Source organism: Mesoplodon mirus (genome assembly GCF_964341445.2).
Source record: "Mesoplodon mirus genome assembly, chromosome: 1".
NCBI lineage: Eukaryota > Metazoa > Chordata > Mammalia > Artiodactyla > Ziphiidae > Mesoplodon > Mesoplodon mirus.
Window position 1 is genome coordinate 71073002 of NC_138976.1, and position 25336 is coordinate 71098337.

At 42.5% G+C, this 25336-nt stretch overlaps 1 protein-coding gene across 3 annotated transcripts in view; it reads right to left on the minus strand.

Moving 5' to 3' along the window:
- Positions 1–323: 323 nt before the first annotated feature.
- PDCD1LG2 (programmed cell death 1 ligand 2) overlaps positions 324–25336 on the minus strand; it is a 115741-nt gene continuing 90728 nt past the window's right edge. For all 3 annotated transcript variants that reach the window (XM_082605881.1, XM_082605880.1, XM_082605879.1), the window contains 4 exons: positions 24313–24579; positions 16602–16736; positions 11835–11884; positions 324–632 (listed from right to left, as the gene is read on the minus strand). In XM_082605881.1, the coding sequence (XP_082462007.1) occupies positions 627–632; positions 11835–11884; positions 16602–16736; positions 24313–24579 (458 nt within the window). In that variant the 3' untranslated portion in view covers positions 324–626. The remainder of the gene's footprint in view (positions 633–11834; positions 11885–16601; positions 16737–24312; positions 24580–25336) is intronic.

Genomic DNA, 25336 nt, shown 5'->3' on the forward strand with positions numbered 1-25336 from the left:
CCACAATTTGTAGTTGACCACTCTGTGTACTTAAATGCTTAAATACTTCATTAGAACAACTCAGATGCTTGCAAGATTCCTGTAAGCCACAAAACGTGTCAGTTATGGCTTGACTTTGTATAAAGCCCTGTCTGTGAGCTCGCAGTCTCAATAGGCTTGTCCAGTAGCCAGAGGAAACTACAGATAAAAGTAACTCTACTGGTAATCTGTCTACTTCTGTAACTGGAAATTTCCACTGGTCTCTGCTTCTGGAAATCACTTTGGAAACTTAGGGGGAAATAATTCCTTTTGTTTCCCATCTAGAAGCAACAAAGAGCCTGAGGACACTCACTGGGGTCCAGCAACCAGTGTGGTCTTTTTCTAAACTGCAGTAGTGTGTGATTGGACCCATGGGCTGCAGGAGTGAGAGCCCAGATCAGTGGAGGGGTGGCTGCCTGACTTCCGTAAGTACACCTTGGCAGGTGCTGCCTAGTCTTGCTGCAGTCTCCAGATTAAAGTGCTGGCTCACACAAAGGCATTTGAAAGGTGCACACAACAAGCTCTGCAGGCCAAGGGATTCTTGTTCAGAGTCTAGAAGTTTCTTGAGGATGTCCCATCAGGTCACTCCAGCTCATCAGGCCACAGATTCAAATCTGGGGAGAAAAGTCAACAAATAGGAAAATCGTTTTTCTGACTAGAAAATACATAACCTCTCAAAATCAGATTGGAGTGAGAAAACTGGAGTTAGAAAAAAACGCTCAAAAGGCAGCATGGCTTAAATCTTTCTTTCCACCCCCTCGACCATTGCCCTAGTCCAAATCTTCAGCTTTTCTCTCCAGACCTGTGGCAAGAGGCTTCTCTCCTCCGTACTCTGGGCTGTAGTCAGCTCAAATACTGGAGCAAAGTTCTTGGGGCTTCCCTATTCAGGCATTTTAGAATTCCGATTGTGCCAGATATTTCTGTTTGTTCCTGCAGATGCTCTCTCCACCCTGCTCTGTCCTGTTCATACCCCAAGATTGCATCACTGGCCTTTCTTTCCTCTGGTTTCCATTCCCTCAGTTCAGGGGAGAAAGGAGATTGCATCGGGGATAGGAGGGTGAGGTTGGAGTATCTCTTTCTCAGCCACCTTCTGGACAGTTTGCAGGTCAGTTTTATTCCTCCGTTAAAGCCCACAGCTCCAGTGGGCAACCCTTTCCCATTGCTGTTCTCACCAGTGTTTTGCTAACTCTCCCTCCCCTTTCCCCTTCAGGCTGAGGCTCAGTCACTGGTCCCTGCTCTTGCTAGTCTCAGGATGTCCAATATCCCTCACTGGTTTCCCCTCATCCTGCTCATGTCTTTGTAAAGAGTAAAAACTTGTAAACTTGCCTCAGTTACCCACCTCTGTATGTGCCCTCTGTCTCCTGCTGAGACCTGACCAAGGCACCCACGCCTGGTGAGTAAAATCTAATCTCCTTTGCCTAGAATTCATGGCTCACAATATGGCCCCCAACAATCTTTCCCCTTATCCCACACCTGGCTCTTGCCAAATGAGATCACATGCCTTTTCCTTCAGATGCTTCATGTCTTCCGGTCTCTCTGCCTTCCCTCCCATGTCCCCTCTATCTAGAATAGTCTGCTATTTCTCTTTCTGCCTGGCTCAACTGTCACCTCCTTCATGAAACCTTTCCTCCTCCCTGATTATCCCCAGCCAAAAGTGATATTTTTCCCCCTATCTCTGAATTTTCGTGCATTATGTGTACCTCTTGAAAGCCACAGAGAACCATAAAAAACACAGAGACTTCTGTGAGTGAGGCTATTCCTGATGCCTCCAGCCCCTTCTCCCTCCCTGGGACAGCTGTGCTCTGTGTGGAAAGGAAGCATGATGTGGGGTGGGCATTTCTGGGGATTCTGTGGCTAGATAAATAAGGTGGGCTTTAGGGGCTTCCCTGGTGGCGCAGTGGTTGAGAGTCCGCCTGCCGATGCAGGGGACACGGGTTTGTGCCCCGGTCCGGGAAGATCCCACATGCCGCGGAGCGGCTGGGCCCGTGGGCCATGGCCGCTGAGCCTGCGTGTCAGGAGCCTGTGCTCCGCAGCGGGAGAGGCCGCAGCAGTGAGGGGCCTGCGTACCACAAAAAATAAGGTGGGCTTTAGAATAAAGTGATCATAGAAGATCACTTCTATTACATGATTTTCCAAATATGTTCCAAGAAGCACAAGGTACCTTAGAAGTCTTTGCAGGGACCTATGGAAGCATCTTTATATCCTCTATCCCAATTCTGCCACTGTTTTAACCTACTTTTGTGAGATAATAGAAAATATATACATTGGTCTCGGCCCCCAATTCCTGGCACAGAGTTCCTAAAACCTTTGTAACTTCCTAAGTGGTAAGAGCACTCAGAGCATCTTTTCTTCTAATATTTGGTCCTGGTTCCTGATACAGAGCTCCTAAATCCCTTGGACTTTCCTGGGTGGTAGCAGTGTCTTTTGGTCTAGTGAGGTGACTCTTGGTGGGCTACTGGATGGGTGCTGGTCACCAGAAAGACCAAGCCATAATTAGAAGTTTGGAATTTTCAGCGCCACCCCCTATTCTGCAGAGAGGGGAGAGGGGCTAAAAATGGAGTTAATGATTCATCATGCCATTAAAAATCCCCAAAGGAAAGGTTTTGAAGAGTTTCTGTATTGGTGAACATGTGGAGGGGCTGGGAGAGTGGCACGTGGAGAGAGCATGGAAGCTGTGTGTATCCCTTCCCAAGTACTTTGCCCTACACATTTCTTCCACCTGGATGTTCATCTGTATGCTTTATCATATCCTTTTGTAATGAACTGGTAAACCTAGGTAACCAATTTTCCTGAGCTCTGTGAATGGCTCTAGCAAATTAGTTGAACCCAAGGAGAAGGGCATGAGAATCTCAGATTTATAGCTGACTGGTCAGAAGTACAGGTGACAACCTGAATTCATGATTGGCATCTGAAGTAGGGTGGGGGCAGTCTTGTGGGACTGAGCCCTTAAGCTGTGGGATCTCATGCTATCACCAGGTAGATAGTGTCAGAATTGAGTTAAATTGTAGGACACTCACCTGGTGAGGCAGAGAATTGCTTGGTGTGGGGAAAACCTCCACACATCTGGTGTCAGATGTGTTTGAGTGTGATAGTAGTGTGAGAGTAAAGGAGGAACATAGGAAGACGACTCAAACTTTTCCTACTCAGTATATATAGGTTTTCTTTCTAATATCTCCTTTTTAAAGGCTTATAAAAAAAGATTGGGAACCACTGGAGTAGGAAGGGGGAAAGGAGACACATTCATGGTGCCATGATGGAATGCCAAGGTTGTGGTCAATTCTCAGGTGGAAGTTCTTAGGGGGAAGACAAGAGACTCAAGTAAAAAAACAAAATAAAACAAAATGTAGAGATTGGATCAATGACTAGGGGGTATATAGAAAGCTGGCCTCTTTTATTTTAATTTTAACCCAAACTATGGCAATGAGAACAGGGTTTTGAGTACCTCATCTCCAATACTTCATTGTAAGACTCTTGGATGACTCATGTGCTTAATTCATCCTTATAATTCTCACATGGCCTACCTGACACAGAGTCTTTCAAATAGCAGACACAATACATGTTTTAGAGTGAATGAATGAATGAATGAATAAATAGTGTTATACTGGGGATCACAAGATCTTTTATTTATTTATTTTTTGTCATTATTTCATCAAGAAAGTCACTTAACATCCCTTAGCCCCAGTCTCACCATCTCTAAAGTGGAGAAGTCAGGCTACATGGTCTGGAAGCTCTAAGAAAGCATGGTTTGATGACTAGAATAACTCTTTTTTTTTTTTTTTAAGGAAGCATGATACATATCTATGGTATCAGAATCCACTCCTCAAGTTATACTGCTTGACAGCTTGGTTGCCTGCATAACTGCAGGAAGCCATGGGCCTGAACAGCATCGCAAGTGAGTAAAGTTAGCTGCAAGAAGAACTTCCACAAATGGAAAGGGCAGTGTGCCACAGACGAGGACTCAGGAAGCCTGAAGTCTGACTCCAGTTCCATCACTAAGTTATAAGATGACCTTGTGCAAATCACCTCATCTCTTACATGCTTGGAGCATGTATCCATCCCTTCTAGCTTGGCTGAGCAAAGAATCTCTGAAAGGAAACAAAGACATTGGTGTGTGTCCTTGAAAAGGGGGTATAGCATTTCTCTCCCTCAAGTTGATGAGGACCCAGTGAAGAGCCCTATATAATGCATGTGACTACTGAGATATAGAGAGGTGAGTGCGGGACGGTTAAAAGGGCTTCAGAAAGCATCTTTCTTTATCTAATAGGCACCCCTGGGTACTTAAAAGTGATATTGGGATATTTAAAAATGTACTAAAGTACAAAGAAAATTCAGGAAACATAAAAGAAGAAAACAATACAAGGTTCCAGAACATAAAGACAATGATCATGGACATTTTAATGTTTTTACTTAACTTTTTTGGGAGAAAGGGGGTGTGGTGGGTATATTTAAAACATTTTTTAAATAGAGCGTTAATTATATGGTGAGTAAATTTTTATACCTTACTTTTTTTTTTAATATAGAAAGCATTTTTCCATATTATTATTTCTCAGAAACAGGATGTTAAATGGTAACAAATGGTCTATTGTTTCCCTGTTGTATCAGTCAAGATAGACTAAATTATGCTGCAGGAACAAACAACTCTTAAATCTCAATATAATAAACAAAGATATATTCTTGCTCATGCTCCATGTCCAATGAGGGTCAGCAGGGGGCCCTGTTATTTGTAGTTACTCAGAAACCCAGGCTACTGTAGCAATCACTACCTTGAATGTTGCAGATGGAAAAAGAAAATATGGCAAGGCACACACCACCTATTATATCTTCTACCCCAAAGTAAAAAAGATCACTTTTGCTTACATTTAGTTGACCAAAGCAAGTCACATGACCACACTTAGCTACTAATTAATCGCAGAGAAGTGCAATCCTAGTATGTACACAAGAGCAAGAGATAAAAGTCTTGCCAGAAGTATGTGCAACATGCACCCCAATGTTCACAGCAACACTATTTACAATAGCCAAGACATGGAAGCAACCTAAGTGTCCATCAATAGATGAATGGATTAAAAAGATGTGGTATGTGTATATATATATATATATATATATATACACACACACACACACACACACACACACACACAATGGACTATTACTCAGCCATAAAAAGAATGAAATATTGTCATTTGCAGCAACATGGATGGACCTAGAGATTATTTTACTTAGTGAAGTAAGTCAGACAAAGACAAATATCATATTATATCACTTATATGTGGAATCTAAAAAGAATAATACAAAAGAACTTATTTACAAAACAGAAACAGACTCACAGACATAGAAAACAAACTTATGGTTACCAAAGGGGCAGGAGGGAGGGATAAATTAGGAGTACAGGATTAACAGATACACACTGCTATGTATAAAATAGATAAACAACAAGGATTTACTGTATAGCACAGGGAACTATATTCAATATCTTGTAATAACCTATAATAGAAAAGAATCTGAAAAAGTATATATATATGTATTACTGAATCACTTTGCTGTACAACTGAAACTAACACAATAATGTAAATCAACTATACTTAAATAAAAATAAATTAAAATTAAAATTTTTAAAATGAAGTATGTCCAAAGGACATGCTCAGAGCAAGTCCCAAGACTTCATCTCCCGAGGTGATGCTGAGTAAGAATGTGAGGGTCCAGGATGGCTCCTGGAAAGCCTGGAACCTAACACTGTCCCCACAGGGGTGGTTTTGGGGGTGAGGCAGAGCTGGGGTGACAGAGAATGCGTGTGGGAGAGTGACACCCCCGAGCTGGCTGGGCCTAAGCACTGCCTGGTGGGCTCTGTCTTCAGACTTCATGAAGTTGAGGTAAGAGTGGGGGTGGCCTTAGGTCGCTTAGTACAGGAAAAAGTACATCGAGCTGGGAGGAGGCGCAAAGCCTGGAAAAGCCTCTAGGTCAGGGGTCAGCAAACTTTTTCTATAAAGGGCCAGATTATAAAAAATTTAAACTTTATGGTCTATATGGTCTCTGTTGCAAGTACTCAACTCTGCCATCAGAAGCAGAGGAAGGGGTGTGAAATTTGGGGGGGGGTGACAATATGAAAACAATGAGCATGGTTAAGTTTCAATAAAAATTCAATAAAATTTTGTTTATAAAAACAAGAGGGGGGGCTTCCCTGGTGGCACAGTGGTTGAGAGTCCGCCTGCCGATGCAGGGGACGCGGGTTCGTGCCCCGGTCCGGGAAGATCCCGCGTGCCATGGAGCGGCTGGGCCTGTGAGCCATGGCCGCTGAGCCTGCGCGTCCAGAGCCTGTGCTCCACAACGGGAGAGCCCACAACAGTGAAAGGCCCGCGTACCGCAAAAAAAAACCCCACAAAAAACAAGAGGGGATTTGACACCTGGCTGTAGTTTACCTACCTTTTTTTTGCTGATACAAAAAGAAGGTAGGTAAACTAGGTAAAAAGGTAGGATAGTAGAGTGTTAACTGTGGCTGATTCTCATTAATAGGTGCCTACTAAAAGTACTACAGATGTTCTAGAAATCATGATAAGTTATTCTTTTTTGAGCTGGCAAACTCAACTAAAACAAGATTTTTTAGTAGTGAGCCAAATTTGGTATCAGTCACCTTCATTAAATGTATCACAGAATAAACTAAAAGAAGTACTGACAAATGGACAATAAAACAAACACCAAATACCCAATAGTTTCATTAACAGTAATATCTCACTTCATTGCATTGACTAAGTAGACATAAAATATGTACACTTGGAAGCAGCCAGAAAATAATGCTGTGACCACATGTGTAAGAGTAGTATAGATTGTGTGTACAGTGCAGAGGGAAAAAGAAGGATGGGTGAGTTGGGGGAGAGAGTCTTACAGATTAAGAAAGGGAGTACAGTGTAGCATATAGGCGTGGGCTCTGGACTGGGATACACGGGTCCATTTACTGGACCTTGTATTTACTAGCCATATAGCCTTGCACAAGTATCTCCTCATCTCTAAGATTGGAGATGGCGGTGGTAAGTATATACCTCATAGGGCTACTGTGAGGATTAAATGTTAGTACCTCTAAAGTGTTTAGAACAGTGGTCTGGCATTATAACAATAGTAATGCTAATTATTATTCTATATTAAGATAGATCCTGCAAGAAGTTTGAATTTGGGTCAGCAAGAAGGAATGGGGAGGGCATTCCAGGCAGAAGATACAACATGAGCAAAGGCACAGAAGTAGGAATGAGCTTGGCATGGGAACAGGAGAGGGAGAAGGATGCCCTGAAAAGCCATGCAAAGGAGTTTGGACCTAGTTTACAGACAGGAGACTGGCATGATGATGAAAACAGTGTAGGGGGAATTGGACCTCACAGAGTGTGCCGGCTCCACTCAAGGGGACTTTCCAAAGCTATCTCTACATTTTAAAATTTATCATTGGGAGTTGGTAAGGAAACAAGATATTAGATAAGTCAAATCTATTTCATGTAATCTCTTCACTTTACTGAGAAGTAATTTCCAAAAACTGTAGTTTGATTTTATCAAGTATTTTTTGGCTACAAGTCTGTTGATTTTTTTTCCCTCTAGATCTACTCAGATATTCTTTATTTCAAAATACATAAAGTGGCAGAGTCTGATGCCACAGATGTTCTTTTGTTGCTGAAAGGTTGAGAGGCAGTGAGCTGAGAAAAAAGTCCTGCTGAAATATACAAAAAACCCTAAATAGTTAGTCTGCATGAAAATCTGGGGTGGCAGCTACATGGATGAGCAGGTATTAGACAGAGCCATGGTCATTTGGACAACTCCAATGACCAGAAAATAGATGGCCACATACTTCTATTTTTAAAGGCTCTGAGAGGTCTGATAACTTGACTTATTCCAAGCAAAATGTTCCCCTCAACTCCTGATACTGTGATGGTTAATTTTATATGTCAATTTGGCTAGACTAATGTGCCCAGTTGTTTGGTGAAATGTTAGTCTAGATGTTGCTGTGAAGGTATTTTGTAGATGTGATTAACATTTACTGTCAACTGACTTTGTTTTAAAGATTTTTTTGATGTGGACCATTTTTAAGGTCTTTATTGAATTTGTTGCAATATTGCTTCTGTTTTTATGTTTTGGTTTTTTTGGCCCTGAGGCATGTGGGATCTTAGCTCCCTGAAAAGGGATCAAACCCACACCCCCTGCATTGGAAGGCGAAGTCTTTAACCACTTGGACTGCCAGGGAAGTCCCTACCGTCCACTGACTTTAAACAAAGCAGATTACCTTCCATAATGTGGATGGGCCTCATTCAAACAGTTGAAGACCCTGAGAGCAACAACTGAGGTTTCTCAGAGAAGAAGGAATTCTGCCTCAATACTGTAATGTAGAAATCCTACCTGAGTCCCCAGCCTGCTGGCCTGACCTATAGATCTGGGACTCAACATTGCACCTTCAGCTCTTACCTGAGTTCCCAGCCTGCCAGCCTGCCCTACAGATTTCATACTTTTTGGTCTCCTAGTGGTTCTGTGGTTCTGTTTCTCTGGAGAAGCCTGAAGTACCCCTCACCCCCAACAACACGTACCAAGTTTTCTTGGCTGTCCAAACACTGGGCCCCAGACCTAGCCTCTTCCTATTTCTCAAATCAGTATCTCCATGTCTGGCTCCCTCTTCTTCCCAGGGGATATTATCCAAAGCATTAAATCCATTCTAAATAAAGAGTTAATAACTGATGAGCAACTTTTTAGGGAGGAAATTAAAAAGCTGAAAATCTAACACATTGATATTTGTCTTGACAAAACCATAAAACATTATGCTAAGTAAAAATGAGTAATTTGTTCCTTTAATACTTCATCACTAGTGATCATCAGTCAAGTTCTACATTTTATGCAGCTCTAAACATGATTACAAAGACTTGGATCAATCTGAAAATAACTCTGAATGCAACTGAAACATGTAGAACACAAAATAATGTCATGTATGTATGTACATGACAAAGATGAATGGAAATACAGATAAACGCATAATTGTTTTTTTAAAATATATTGTCAAGGACCATGACTTTTCCCACCCCACACCCAAGGCAGACATTATTCATTCATCAATCACCACACTTTCCATCTAGAAATAGTCTTCCAAACCATCCTTATCTCTGCTCTAGGCATTCCCTGCACCTGACATGAGGCCTGTTTGCCCTTCTGGATTTGGTCCAACTTTCTCAATTTACAGATGACAAAACTGAAGCACAGAGAGGGAGCAGATCTTACCTAAGATTACATAGCTAGCTCACAGAAAAACTTAAATCTAAATGTCTTGAATTTTAATTGTGACCTCTTTTTTTATAAAAATAAATATTTCAGGTATAAAATATAGAGAATAATGTAATGAACATCTGTATAACCACTACCCAGTTTGAGGTTAAATTTGACGTTTATCACTTCCATGCTATTTTTGTACTTTTATATCACATGACTGTTTCCCATAAACACTACTTAGGGGTTGTTTGCATGTTTTTAAATTCTCTGTCATTGGTAATATGCTATCTGTATCTTTCTGTACCTGTCTTTCCTGTCCAAATTATATTGTTCAGATTTATTCATCTCAAAAATACATCTAGTTTTGGTGCTTTCATTTTAATTACTGTCTAGTCTTCCTATTCATCTTTTCTCCTATTGATTCATATTTGATTATTTCTAATTTGTTGCTATTATAAGTATTAGTACCGGGTACATTCCTATGTGTGTCTTCTATGATGTATATCTAAGTGGTCCTGACTTATTTACACTGTACCACATATTCTCAGGTAAGTGCCAAGGAGGGGTGAGGGAGAAAGAGGAGAGAAGCATCACTCTCTCACCTCCCTGACTCTCCCTTCCTCCAGGTTAAAAGGTAGACACTGTGACTATATATAATTGTGGAGGGGCGGGGGGCCGGTCAGGGGGAGGAGCGAATTAGTCCCATTTCTTTAACTTGATTTTTGATCAAGATAGTTACTCTATTTTGAATTTCAGACACCATTAAAAGAGGGTGTGAAATTTTTCTGTTTATAAGGAGCTGTACTGGTTAAAAATGACGGTGATACACTGTTAATCCAAGGAAGTCACTTTATAACAGTGCAATATTCAGACCATGTGGCAGGCCATAGGACAGACATTTAGGTTGGCAGCAAGCCTTTGAGCGTTCAGTTCTTCAAATAGGTGTTTCTGCCTTCATTACTCAGATCCTAGGCTCTTTCCTGACAATATTTTCTCTCTAGGAAAGAGCTTGAAAACTGGTCATTGACAGGCTCAATTAGCCTACAGGCATGTTTTATTTAGTTTGTTTGGTATTTGAAATACTTTCAGCCAGCATTTAGTAATTAGGTCGTTTTTATATAAAAATCTGGATTTCCATCTTCTCAGGCAATGTTAGGCTAGTGCTAAATTGACAGGGAATATACTCTCCAATTTGTTGAAATCCCTCCCCCACTCCCTATCAGGTTATACTAGACAGTGTTTACTCATTTCATCACCTGCCTGGCCCTAGTAGGCATCTGAGTTTATTACCTCTGTGCTCAGGACTTCCACTACGCTTTCTTCCTTATGCTGAGCCATAGAAGGAGTCGCTTATACACTCTGACCTCGTGAAATTCAGACAAATATTGGGCCTATCCCATGGAAACTCACATGTAGGCCAAGCAGATCAATTTATAGGAATATAGGATTTTTGTTTCTCAAGAAATGAATGTTTCCATCAGGCCTGCCAGCGTTGATCTGAAAGTTTTCTGAGTCAAGAAAATCTTGTTGCTGATTCAGAAAAGCTCAGGGTAACAGTCCGGCCTAAGCTGCATTTCTTTCCTGGTGCTGTGCCCAGGATGAGTATACAGTCACAGGATGTAGTTTCAAGAATCGCTTTCAGGGAAGTGGTGGAGATGGGGAGGGTGCAGGAGCCTCTTTTCATTTCATTCTTTTAAGTTTTATTTTGTGCTTATAAGCTGCCATGTCTGATGCATAAGCCAGACACAGACCCTGGTATTTGAAGGTTTTCTAGGGTTATTTTCACAATTGGTGCCTCTGGAATTTTGGGGATATATTCAACAGAATTTGAAAATGAACAGTTCTGAATATTCTGACTAGCTGGTACATAGTTATTTAGAAATTTCTATGAATTGCCTATCATTATTTTGATGACTCATAAACTTGTGTGTCACACCATGTGATCCCTAGATTGCAGGGAAAGGCAACTTTCCCAAGAAAGCCAGAAATACCCATCTTACAATGAGACCCAAGCCTGTTGGTCCCCAATACACCACTTCCCCAGGGTCTAAGCTTTTCACCCAATGAGCCTGAATGATTTCAGCAACCCTACTTCTCCTAACCTCCAGATCACATCCTCTCTCTTCCACAAAGTCCAGCTCCATGCCGGTCAACCTCATGACATACTTCTACACCCCCAGCAATGCCCTTGGCACACAGCCCCCAACAGTGTGCTTAACAACTGTTGCAAAAACATCAGCTGTTGATTGTGCCACAGTTGAATATCTTCTCCTTACTGTTAAATTTAACCATGCATCTAATTTTGTGAGCCCAGATGTCCTGTGCCTTATTTTCTAGGGGTGCTTAGGAATACAGACAGACGAAAGGCTACATAGTTGTTCTGTGGCTATACAAGACACCATCTTGTTCTCCAAGAAAGGTATGGAACAACGCAGGGTTGCAAGAAAAACGGGCTAAAAATGCCACTTAACAGGAAGATTCTGTACGAGCCTAAACTATTCAGTTGCCCTTGGTGCATTAATAGAGGTTATTTCTTAATTCATGCTGGGAGAGGAAAGGGGGTGAAAAAGAAAAGAAAAATCATGATTACTCACAGCTCTGTCCACTTCCCTCCTTACCGTGGTGACAGATCTTTTTGTTGTGTCTGAAAAAGAAAAAATCCAGGGATGGGTTAAGACTAACGAGGAAATAGTTCTGTTTATAGGCTAAACAATGGCAGAACAAAAAGTAACTCCAAATAAATCCACATATAGAAGTCCAAATGTCCACCGTGGTTTGAGACCTCAGGCTGAATATGATGAAAAACCATACTCTTAGGAGAAAACTGTGAAGAAAGAAGGCCCCCACTTACTTCCCATTCTGTTGTCTGCCTCTGGCCCCCAGGTACTCAGAGGCTGAGGGGCTGCTAATTTGGGTATTCAGCCCAGGAAATGTCTCTGAAATTATCTCTCCCTGTTCTGCTTTAGTCCTGAATACCACTTCCTTCCTGTCTTCTCTAAACAGAAGGTCTGATCAATTAATTTACTCTAAGGTATAAATGACATACTTGTTCAAAGTAATTCCTGGGGCAGAAGCACAAGTTCACATTATGGGACGCTGCTGATCACCGTTTCCCTGGTTTCATCTCTTTCTCAACCACTGATTTCACATGTTCCCTCCCACTCTGAGTTTCTTCCAGGGCTTGATGCCCATGTCCTACAGTTGCCTGGGTTCCTGAACTCAATCCATCCCTAATTCTGCTTTTGCTCTGTACATCAGATTCTTTGTAACTCCCTCGTAACCATCCTGACCTTGGCCTGGACTCAGAGGGCTTCTATCCCACACTGCAATCTACTCCAAGAGTGTTTGTATTTGAAAGGAGCCCAATGGTTAGCCTATAAAAATTGCCCTTGAATGTTGGAGATTGAGTGAAGGTCTCTAATGCCTGAGGTCAGTGCTGCCATTCTCTGTGGTTCTCATGCAAGCATTAGCCAGCATATTTGGCCTTTGGTTTAAATCCCTGCAAAGTCCTGGCTCAGTCTTTTAGGGCAGTGCCACTCAAAATGTGGTCCATGGGCTGGTACAAGTGGGTGAACTGATTGTTAACAGTCTAGGATGAGATAGATATAGAAATCAAGTATAAACATTTAGAAACTTTTATAGAAATTCTTTTAATATGTTTTGGTTTTTAATGATCATATTTATTGAAATATATTATATTTATTGAAATATCATATTATATTTATTGAATCCAGTAGAAATTGGAAATACTGCTCTATCCCATAGAGTAGCTACTAGTCACATGTGGCTATTGAACACCTACAATATGTGAGCGCTTATCACCAGGGACTTGAATTTTTATTTAATTTAAATAACCACATATGGCTACATTGTACAGAGCAGGTTAGCATACATATTTGCACATGGGAGGTTAAATGTCTAAAATTCTAAAACGTCTATATATGCCAGGTAATGTTTTAAACACTGGACATATACTGATGAATAAGAGAAGCACAGTCCCTGAACTCAGGAAATTTAAAGATTAGCAGATGAAGCAGAACTTGACATTGTTTTTATAATAGAAGGCCAACTTCTTTTCTGGAACCCAGCAAGTCACCCTGCAGCCATGAACTATTGAATGGTTCCTCTTAAGTGGAGATGGTAAACAGAACCCTTTATGGACTGTCAACAGCCTCCCTATACACCTTGGTGTGCAGAGCTGGTTACTGAGACATAGGTGGGTAAATCTATTTAGGAGCCAAAGAGCCTTCTGGGTGGACTTGTTTATTTGACTCTGATAGATTTAGAAGTTTGGGACAGCAATGTCGCCAAGAGGAACTCAAGGTAAGGCAGTTATGACTGATGTCCCAGGCTCAATACAAAGGCTGAGCGCAGAAGAGGCTGGCTGGGCACAGCTGCTGTTAAGGCAGGAAGCCCCTTCTGCCACACCAGCCCATGAGAATCTTGCTTTAGGAGCAATGGCAGAACGTGTGAGGGGAGCCAGAAGAGTTGCCATCCTGCATCACGCTGGTCTGTGTGGGGATTTGGACTGGCAAGGGTACCTTTGTGTGGTGGACACAGATACCCAGAGGGAACAGAGATGTTGCACAGCAGTAGAAACAGCTGCAGCTCAAAACCAGTGCCCTCTGGTGAACTGACCTAGCTCCCCAGTAACCTTCCTGCCTGTTTTGAAGCAGCACTGACCCTGGGGGCTAAGCAAGCCTCCTGACAGTCTGTGGGAGGTGGGGAAGTACATACTGTAAGAGGGAGACACTGGACTTCTTGCTGAGGTAGGCAGGTGGGTACTTGAGGATTTGGAAAATTAAAAGGGATGCAATTCCATTTATAGCCCAAGCTATTAAAACAGGCCCTAAGTATGTAATGTGTGCTGAGTGCACTGAAAGGAGAAGTAGGTGCTATGGAAATATCTACTGATTCCAACTCAGGTGGACAAAGAAAAGAAAGTATTTTAGAAAGAGTGAATATTATATGAGAAAACTCAGAATTGCAAGAATGAGATACCTCTGTGGACCAGACAATTCTGTACGGCTAGAGCTTGGAAAACGAGGGTACAAAGCCGAGACGTGAGTCATATGACCAGGGGCTTGTTGGGACTTCACCCGGTGAGCAGTGAGAAGCCATGGAAGAGGTGTGAGCAGAGGAGACACGGTAGATTTGAGAATTTAAATGCCTGTTCTAGCTAAATTGAAAATAGACCACATTGGAGGCAGGAGTGGGTGCAGGGAGACAAGTAGGAGGGTTCTGCCCTAGTCCAGGATGAACCACAGTCGTGGCAGTGAGGTTGGATCAATAAGCTGGAAAATGTTATTCTCATATTGCTTCCTGCATCAGATGGAAAAAACACCTCAAAGAAGTTGAGTGATTCGTACAAGATCATAGAACCAATATGTGGGAGCATCAGGTCTAGACCTAGCTTCTGTCACTGGTTTAAAGCTCTATCCAGAGTACCAGAACTTCTCAAGCTTCTTCTGTGATGTGAGTTTGTGTACATGGCAGACGCATTTCCACATGTGTATCTGTTTACTCCCTTGCAAGAAAGCAGATCCCAAAGCACAAGAGTTAGAGAGGGGGGTTATTACATAGGCAACGGTGATTTCACTCTGGTTCATTAAAAACAGAAAAGGAATCATTTGAAAATGTGTTCACTTACCTCTTATTAGTAACAAATCTCTCCCACTCCAGTTGGTGCCTGAGACTTGCACCCAGCTTGAAGCTACTGATAGCTTCACTTACTCTTGAGATTGGGATGGGGGATGAGGGGAGGATTTCTTTTTTCTGCTCTGTTTTTAAGAAATGTGGCTCCATTTCATTTTCCCAAAGAGAGTAGGGACAGAAGACTCTGCTGCTCATTTCTGAGGTGACCAATGGGCTCTCAGGTCCCAGGTCTGGAACCTTGGTTATAAAGTTGTTTCTGAGGGCTTCCCTGGTGGCGCAGTGGTTGAGAGTCCGCCTGCCGATGCAGGGGACACGGGTTCGTGCACCAGTCCGGGAAGATCCCACATGCTGCGGAGCGGCTGGGCCCGTGAGCCATGGCCGCTGAGCCTGAGCGTCCGGAGCCTGTGCTTCGCAACGGGAGAGGCCACAACAGTGAGAGGCCTGCGTACCGCAAAAAAAAAAAAAAAAAAAAAAAAAAAAAGTTGTTTCTGAGAGGTATGTATGAGGGAGGTAATCAAAGAATGCAGAAGGTAAGATTCTGATGAGCTGCATCTGTCATGACTCTCTGAGGTCATAGATTTGCAGAAGTGATTCTGTTTAGTCAAAGTTCTTTGGGGCAAGACCCTGTAATTCCTCCATTATGGTGAATTGCCCTTCCCCTCCACTTCTATCCCCTCTCTCTCCCTGCTCCATTTTTCCTCCTTTCCTCCCTCCCTTCTTCCCTTCTTCCTTCCTCCCCAACCCCCCTCTTTCTTTTGACAATAGTTTTGGATCCTGGATTCCATAGTAGAGGGTTTTGTGGTTAATACCCAAGCTAATGCACACACAGGTCAAAGGAAAAATTATGACAATATTTCACGGCAGATGAGACTATAGAAGTTAGACTGCAGACATAGGATAACAATCACCTAAAAGCCCCCCAATTCTCAAATAGTGACCATTCCAAATTCCTACTGAATTATTCCCAGATGCATTTTCCTTTTCTATAGGCCATGTTTAGATCTTGGGAGGAGCTCACTGGGTGCTGACAAAGGAACAGTTTTGGAAAGCACCAGATAGGCCTGCAGGTATTCTGGCATGGGCTCAAAGGCCACAGGCATGCTCTGTCTCAGCTGTCACAATAGAATAGGAATGGGTTGGTGAGCATGTGACAGGGTGAGGAGGGAGCTGGTGAAAGACCTCAGGGTACCACCAATCATGTGCTTTCCCTACCCCCAGATGGCCTCATACATTTTTCCTTTCCTTACCCAACCAGAAGATTCAGATTCTTGTGGGGAGGAGGAGGGCTCAGCCCAGCTCAGACCCAGAATGGAGAAAGGGGGAATGAGAACTAAAGGAATCCTCACAAAGGATCCTGGCATCCTCCCATGAGTGAACTCTGACCACATACTCATCTGTATTGTGAAAATAACACTGATCTCACGAGGCTAATGACATTTTCTTGGCTCAAAGATCACAGCAAACAATTTCGGCCACAGGAACAAAACATTCCTTTAAAAATATTCAGTGTAAAGATTCCAGCTCCCTGAAGACTGGAGCCATTTTTTTTCTGGGGGAAAAATCATCAGAAAAAGCCCAAAGCAATTCATAAGCCCATAAGTGTGGACTTAGTTTGAAGCTGGGCAGCTGTAGGCCAGTGAGGCTAAGCAGAGCCTCACACTGCAGATACCCAGTCCGCTCGGTTACCATGAATGAAACTCACTTACCTTTTCCAGAATAAAACTTTTGGCAGAGCCGTTTTCTTAGGACTATCATTGTGGCTATGAACATTAAAGCAATGATGGAGAGGATGAAAATATGAAGCAGTGAAGACGGAGGGATCTCGGCGGATTCCAGATCACCTGGAGGAAAGAAAAGCACCAGAATCCCATTACATGTTAGCTTAGAAGTAAACCAACAAGTTGGCCAAATGACTGGCTTATAACCAACATGGCCAACTTGCATTGAGCATTTACTCCATGCCAGGTACTGTCCTATGAATGCTGTACGTATATGAATGCTGTATATATATGAATGCTGTATGTATATGAATGTTGTATGTATTAGCTCTTTTACTTCTCACGACCACCCCATGAGGCAGGCTCTACTATGACCCTCATTTTACTGATGAAGAAAGTGAGGCACAGAGACCTTTCCCAAAGTTATACAGTGACATAGCTGAGATATAATCCAGGCTGCCTGGTTCCAGATCCCATGCTTTTCATCATTCTGATACACCTATCATATTATGTCTTCCTTCCTTCTTTCTTTCTTTCTTTTTTCTTTCTTTCTTTCCTTCCTTCCTTCTTTCTCCCTTCCTCCCTACTTTCCTTCCTTCCTTCCTTCCTTTTTTCTTCTTTCTTTCCTTTCTTTCTCTCTCTCTCTCCTTCTCTCCTCCTTCATCATCTCTCTTTTTCCAGTAGGATAGTCCCTCAGCCCAAATATGTCTCCTCACTCCACTGTCAAGCACTCCTGGTGCTTAGAATTTTTACCATCAGTTATTCAATCTCCAGGATTAACAGGATCCTTTTGAAAAAATAGAATATCATACCTTAGCGTGAATCACTACAACTAGCCCTTTTCCTTGTCTCAGCTAATCAAGGTCTGACAGTGAGGAAAAGATGAATTAGTAGAGAGGTGGATGAGAAGAGTAATTTTGGAGGTTGGGGGAAAGCCTTGTAAAGGAGAGCTCTGGTTCGAATGAGGGCCCCAGACTGACAAAAGGCAGGCCTGGAGGGGCGTCCACTGTAGGGGGATGGAAGGGTACCCAGGGTAAACTGTGCCCTTTCCAAAAGGTTGAATTTTGCCTCATGGAGTAACTCATAAAGAATAAACATAACAGGGAATTCCCTGGAGGCCCAGTGGTTAGGAGTGTGTGCTCTCACTGCTGAGGTCCCGGGTTCAATCCCTGGGTGAGGAGCTAAAATCCCACAAGCTGTGCAGCGTGGCCAAAAAGAGAAAAAAAGAACATAATAGCCTGGTCCAGGCAAAACTGCTCATGAGGAAGGGCTCAGTCCTGCCAACTGCCCTCCCCCTCCCCCATCATAGTGCTGTCTGAGAATCACAGACAGCTTTAGCTGAGAAGGGATCAGATATCATTTAATGTGAGGCCTTCGTTTTACAGTTGAGGAAGTAAGGCTCTGAGATGCTAAATTATCTATAGGGTCATCACTGCTAAGTAAGTGACAACGCCAGGATTGCAAACCTAGATCTGTCTGATCCAAAGCATAGGCCCCACAGATATTTGTCTCTATCCTTAAGATTGTGGTGAACATTACAAAAAAAAAAAAGCATTAAGAAGCCTGGTTCATCTACACATTGGATAATCCATATATAAAAATTTTAATTGAGGTATAATTGTCATATAACATTATATTAGTTTCAGGTATACAACATAATGATTTGATATTTGTATATACTGTGACTGATCACCACAATATGTCTAGTTAACCTCCCTTACCATACATAACCCATATTAATTCATATCTTCTAGGAAATGCTGATTAAGCACTTGCTACACGTAGCACCATAAGTCAAGGAGTTCTCACTGTCCCCACAACAGGAGAGGTCCCTACTTCAGTGCCTTTATGCAAACCCTTGTCCTATGCAGGTTCCCTCATAGTCCCTTCCACACACAAACTCTACTTATTCCTGAAGACTTTCTAACATTGAACATCCAACAGGACATCAGTCTGCTTCAATTGTAAGTATCTGAAGTGCAAAGATTTTCTCTAAGTCATCTCTGAATCCCCTACAGAGCCAGGCGCCAGCTACATGAAAGGCATCAATAAGGATTTGTTGGGCTGAATTGACCATCTGTCTATCTAGTCTACCTTGCCCAATCTTCCTTGTCATTAGTTACCTTGTGGCAGACTGCTGCTTATCCCTTAAATCCATTCTCCGTTTCTTCTCTAGTATTATCTAGGGATTAGCTGGACACATGGCTTCTCTGAGACTATATTTCGAAGCCTCCCCTGCAGTTAGGTGTGGCCAGCCACGTGAACTAAGCTCAGGACTAGAGAATGGGTCTTTTGAGTCTTGGCCTTCAAGCACTGAATGTGTCTCTTTTCCTTTCTGAAGGCTGAAACATGAATGTGGCAGTGACCCAGCTTTGACAATTCAGCAGGGGTAACATCCTGGAGAGTGCCAGAGCAACAAGATGGAAAGAACCTGGATTACTGAATGACTTTATGGGATATAGTGACTTAACTTGCTCTGAACCACCTTCTATCTCTGAATGTGACATCAGAGAGAAATATACTCCTGCTTTATTTGAGTCACTGTATTTTGAGGTTACTTAGCCTATATCCTAATACATCTTCTTTTAGATTGTTTTATAGTAATTGCATGCTACTTAACAATGATGTCATGATGCAATGGGAAAAACATTGGATTTATCCTATCCACAGCCTCATGCACTCATTAAGAAAGTCATGCCTCTCACTAAAGGTACCATATTTTTTTTCCTGTTTCATCCTTTCTAACTGCTAAGGACTTTACAAACATATTTCATTTAATCCTCACAATAACCCTATTAGATATCTACCATTATTTACCCTCATTCTACAAATGAGAGGCTGAGTTCTAGGGTGGCACAGTCATACGTTCATGTTCTCGGAGCTAGTAGGTAGCAGAGAGAGGATTTGAAATTTAAGTCCATCTGACTTCAGAGCCCATGCTCCTGACCACTGCCAGAAAGTCACTTCCAAGTCTCCTGGGAGAACTTCTCTGCCAGCCCTACAAGGGTCTTGTTATAATTATTTCCTGTGTTCCAATCTCATTACATTTCCTAATGAAAATGCAACACTGCCTTCGTGGAAGGAACCCTGTTTCAAAGGGAAAATGATCTCATTGCTCCTTCATTTCTGATTGAAAATTAGGATGTTCAGTCATCTATTCTAGAGCCACTGGAGCACCTCCCACCCCAGACTCTCACTGCTATATTTGTTTTATTCATTGACTTCTGGAGGAGCATGTTGTGGGTCACAGAAGTCAGCAGTGAGCAGCTCAACTTATGAGAATGAGTAGAAAGGGGACAGTCATAAGACAATTTAAAAATGCCTTTGTGAAACAGAAGCAAGAATGCCTTTGTGGGAGAATGCGTGACTTTGGTTATTTTGTTGCTATTTTGTTGGTATTTGTATCACAAACTAGGGGATCATTTGACTGCTCTGATCTGGCTGTCCACACAGACTAGCTGCTGGGATGATGGGACTGGGGTCATCCAAGACTAAGTCTCCAACCCATTAATCTGACATTTATTGAGCACTTACCATGGGCGGAGCACTGAGGTTTTGCTTTAGTTTGGACATAAAGAAGACTCATGTGAACAATTAAAATACACGGAAAATAAAATACCAATGAAAGAGAAAAGACAAGTACAGTCACAGGCAAACAAAGAAATGGTACAGGCAATAGGTTTTAGGAGGCAAGATGAGGGAAAGATGCCTTGTACCCTGGAGTTGCCTGAGCTGCCATGGAGAACTGGTGAAGAGGGCGAATAATGATATTTTATGTGGAAGAAACTGCTGAGCAGAGAAGTCATGGTGATGGGAGAGGTACAAGCAGGTTCAGAGAGTACAGGGAAAGGAAGGGGAGCTGCCCGGAGCAGAGGATCCATATCAGGGGATGGGAAGAATATAGAGCTGGGAAGGATTCTCAACCTGTCTCTAGAGACGGGTTGAAAATCTCTGACTGCACAAAGATTCCTCCATTTCCCTGCCAGCCGCATTCATGAGTGGTATCCTAGGAGCTCCCAACCTCTGATGCAGACCCCACAGGTCCCTCCCTCGATTGTTGACTATTCCTTCAGCTCTGTTGGCTCCCTTGGAGAGAAGAGCCAGCTTACTTCATTCTTAACTTCTCACTGCCTCAAGGCTTCCAGAAGAATGGTTAGTCTGCTCTTCCACCTCTCTACCATGAAGAAAAAAAATACTGATGTACTCAGTGATGTGAAGTGTAGATTCCAGTTATTTCCAAATTCATCTTACCCAGGCCCCTGTTTCTCAGCAAAGCTCCTTATATAAGTGTCATTCTAGAAAACCACATTTCATCCAAAGTATTGGCCAAAAATTAACCAGGCAGAAAATTCCACATAACAAAGGAGAGCTTACTAAACAATTCTTGGAAAAAAATAATTCCCCTGGGATTGTAATATACAAGACTCTAGACCTCTGGTACGAATTAGTTATAGCTCAATTTTTATAAGGTGACAAGTCTGGTGGTCTTAGCTGTGATTAAAAAAAGAGGTAGAGAATATTGAAAGGTCCAAACTTGCCTAATTCACTATTTTCACTCAAAGTTGGCCCTAAAAATGGTAAGTTGCTAAATCCTTAGCATGAATCCTCTCCTTACTTCCTCACTTCATCATAATAACTTAGTTAGAAAGAAGCTGGGATAACTTTAGCCCTGGAATTGGGTAGCCAAGTGTGGATAGGTGGGGAAGTGGGGAATTGGGGGTTTGAAGATGACAACGGAGCTGGCTGCCTCTGAAAACTATATCAGGGAGGATTCTTTTCTTGTAAAAAAAAAAAAAAAGAAATGCTAGGAAATTAATGATGAGATGGGCATTGAGTCACTTCAAAGTTCTCAGTCTGGTCTGCAGATTGGTGCCAATCCATGATAAAATTTAATTTGAGATAGAGCAGGTATCTCTGGTGCCCCAACTCATATTCTGCCTGTCTTACCCCTGACTTCAGCTATGGCTGAATGTGGCTGAATGATGGATGGTCCTGTGCAGGTTCTAACTCACTTCCCCCAGACAGTCTTGCCTCAACCATGTGCTACTTTTATGCCAGGGCTCCCCCAATGCTGAGGGTTGGTCCCTTTCATCATTACTTCCAGTGACCCATTTGTAGAATTTTTGCTTCTCACCTCCACAAATATAGGCTCCACTGGATTAAAGGTCCAGCTTCCTAGTGGCAAGTGCTTCTACCAAAGGATGCTGTACCAAGGGATATGTTCTATTGCATCTAGATACTGCCTAGTCAGCTTGAGCTCTACCCACTGTCAGACCAGCAGGCAAAGAAAAGAATCATTGCGCTGGTAGAGTAATCAAACTTGATTACCAGGAAGAACTCAAATGCTGCTACATAACGGAGGCAAGGAAGACTATGTCTGGAACTCAGGGATCCACTGATTCTCTGAGTCTTGTTACTTCCATACCCAGTAATAACAATGAAAAGGCAATTGCAGCAACTTCAGTCTGCTAAGGGCAAGGTGACTACGGGCTCATGTCTCTCAGGGTTGAAAGTCTGAGTCACCCCCAACCCCTATTTCTCTCCACCTTCCAGGCAAACAAACTATTCCATCTGAAATGCAGAGTGAGGGAAATCTAGAATGTATGGTGGATGAGAGAAATGACAAACATCACTTATGGCTTGGGATCAGTTGCAGCAGCAGGAGCTGTAACTTGTTCCATGAACTCTCATATATGCATCTTGTGCAGACATTGTGTCTACTTCCCTGCCTGAAGGCTCAGAGACAGTGGACTTAACGTAGGGCATGAATGGATGGACCTGAGCAGCGTAAGGGATAGACTGTTGTAGTCCTGCCTCACTTCCTCTCAGCTTCACCTCTGATTTCAGCCACAGATTGGGTAGAATTCGGGGTAGGCCTTGACTCAGTTCATGGTCAATAATTCACCTCAAGTGGATACATTGCTTTCTGCCCTGGAATGACTTTGATGCTATAGATGCTGTGGGGAGCTCACTCAGCCCACATGCATGCATAGCTCACAGTAGAAGGAAGTTAACACTCCTGGGGACAACTGTTAACCACTGGGGGTAAAAGCAGATGGATTAGTCCTTCCACCTGAAGCCCTTTGAGGGCATCTTAGGAGATGATCTATACACTTCTCAGGTGGTCCTTGAGTATTTAAGCTTCTATTGTCCACACCAACAACTTTGATAATGCACCCTTCTATTTGCTTTTCCTTCTTTCCTGTCTTGATTTCCTAAACCTCTCACTTCTGCTCCCTGGGGTCATCACCTGAATACCTGCATGCCACACATAATAAGTCCTTATTATAGGCTCTATGTTATCTAACTAAGGTAAAGGGCAAATAGTGAAATATAATGACAACATAGCAAATCTTCTATAAAGTCAAATTTATCATAACTAGGGACTGTTCTTTATTTGGAGATTATATCCTTTATTGGTATGATAGCAGAATAATGACTCCCCTCAAACATGTCCATGTTCTGAAACCTGTGAATGAGTTATCCTACACAGCAGAAAGATTTTGCAGATGTGATTATATTAAGGACCTTGAAATGGGAAAATTATCCTAAATTATCAGGTTGAGGTATGTATTGTGGGGAGGCATCTAATGTAATCACAAGGGTCCTTAAAAGGTGGAAGGATCCTTAAAAGGTGGAAAAGGTGGTCCTTAAAAGGCAAGAGAGTTAAAGAAAGAGATGTGATGACAGAAGCAGAGATCTGAGTAATGCAATTGCTGGTGTTGAAGGCTGTAGGAAAGGTCCACGAGCCAAGGAATGCAGGTGGCCTCCAGAAGGCAGAAAAATCAGGAAAATGAATTCTCCCTTAGAGCCTGTGCAATCCTGTCGACACCTTGATTTGAGACCAGTGAAGCCCTTTTCAGACTTCGGACCTCCAGAAGAGTGAGGTTAAGCCCATGATGTTTGTGGAACAATAGGAACAATAGGAAACTTATGTCTCTGGTGATAAAATGACCTGTCTCTTATGAAATGATTATGATACTAGATGTTAACTCTCTTATTTGGCAAATGAATGTTCTTGGCAGATAAAAAAATTGTCAAACTACCAAAATTGTCAGAAATTTTGCTGGTGCACGAAATTCTAAAGTATGGGATTCAGCATAGCCAGTGAAGGCTCTAAATGATTTTTTTAAGAGGTCAGTTTTCCTGGAAAACCCTAAAACCACTTGGCTGGCAGCGAAGCCAGCAAAGTAATATTCATACTGCTGACTCGTAGCACTGTGCCTGAATCACAATGATGAGCCTTTATGCTGGGTATTTTCAGTTTCCTCTCTGGATCCATTCTCTCCACTCCAACACTCAGTTCTGAGCTCTGGGAGGTTGACTTTATGAACATGTCAGTGGAATTCCACCTGGGCTCTGCTAATGCGAAGCACCAGCAGGAGACTGGAGGGTGGGAGGAGAACGAGGTTGTGGTATCCATTCATCAGCTTCTGCTCTTTGGAGTTGAGGTAGGCGGCAGCATCCCTGTATCAGAGGACACAGCTCCCTTCTCCAGGTTCCAGTAGTCTCTCCAGGGTGGTAACTGCTCCCCGACTTTTGAAGCCCCAGGTGTCCTGCACTACCTTTAGTACTTTCTCTAAATCCTAATCCCACCTTCATAAATAGTCCCTTTATTACACCGTCCTCAGATTACTCATTCTGAATGTGCCATCCATTTCTTGCCTGAACCCTGACTGGTAAGCTAGGCAGCTCTTACCTTGGTCAATGATGGCCGAAGTGAGTTCCTTCATATTGGCATTCCAGAACACACAGCTGAAATTCCTGCCAGGGTGTGGCTTTAGGCGCAGAACACTAGTGACCTGGTAGAGGCCTTCAGAGGTCTTGGTGTGGCTGGTGTTGGTAGGAACACTGATATTTGGCCAGGACACTTCGGCCAGGGGATAGCCTACAGCCTGGCAGGTGAGCTCTACCTCATCTGTCCCTGGGACCTTAAGGTTGCGAGTGTTTATTTTCTTGTAGGAAGCTGGACAAGAGAAGAAGAAAAAGAAATAAGTCTCTCTTTTCTGATTCCCATAGATCTCCGTACTCGATGCCACGTGAAATAAAATTATCATTACCAATGTTAAGTACTAATAGTTTTAACTTGTTAAACATTTCCTATGTCCCAAATATCATGCTATTTTACATACATTGAATTATTAAATTTTTACAATACAGCAAAACAGTATTGTTAATATACCCAACTTTTGTTGAAGGTAATTGAGGCTAGAGAGGTCGAGATTTCACTCAGAGGCACAGGGCTTTTAACTGGTGGAGCCAATTTATGCACACTCGAGGTTTGATTCCAAATGTCAGTGGTGCTTTACCCTACCACAATCTGTGGCATCCTGTATTAATGTACATTATCTTACAATTGGGGATTGGAGAAAAGAGAGGCTGGATAAACTAAATCACTAGATAACCCCCACATCTCACTTTATTTAGTACTTTTTCTAACATCTTCAGGAGAAAATTTTCTTTCCATGTCCTCCTTTCCTCTGTCCTCTTTAAGATTAAGAGGAGAAAAAATAAGGACCTAGAAATCTGTTGGAGGTCAGATTCATTGCCATCTTGGTCCCAGATGGTTCCATCTGGGTTTGTTTTTTTGTTTTTTAACACTTTATTGGAGTATAATTGCTTTACATTGCTGTGTTAGTTTCTGCTGTATAACAAAGTGAATCAGCTCTACCTATACTTACATCCCCATATCCCCTCCTTCTTGCATCTCCGTCCCACCCTCC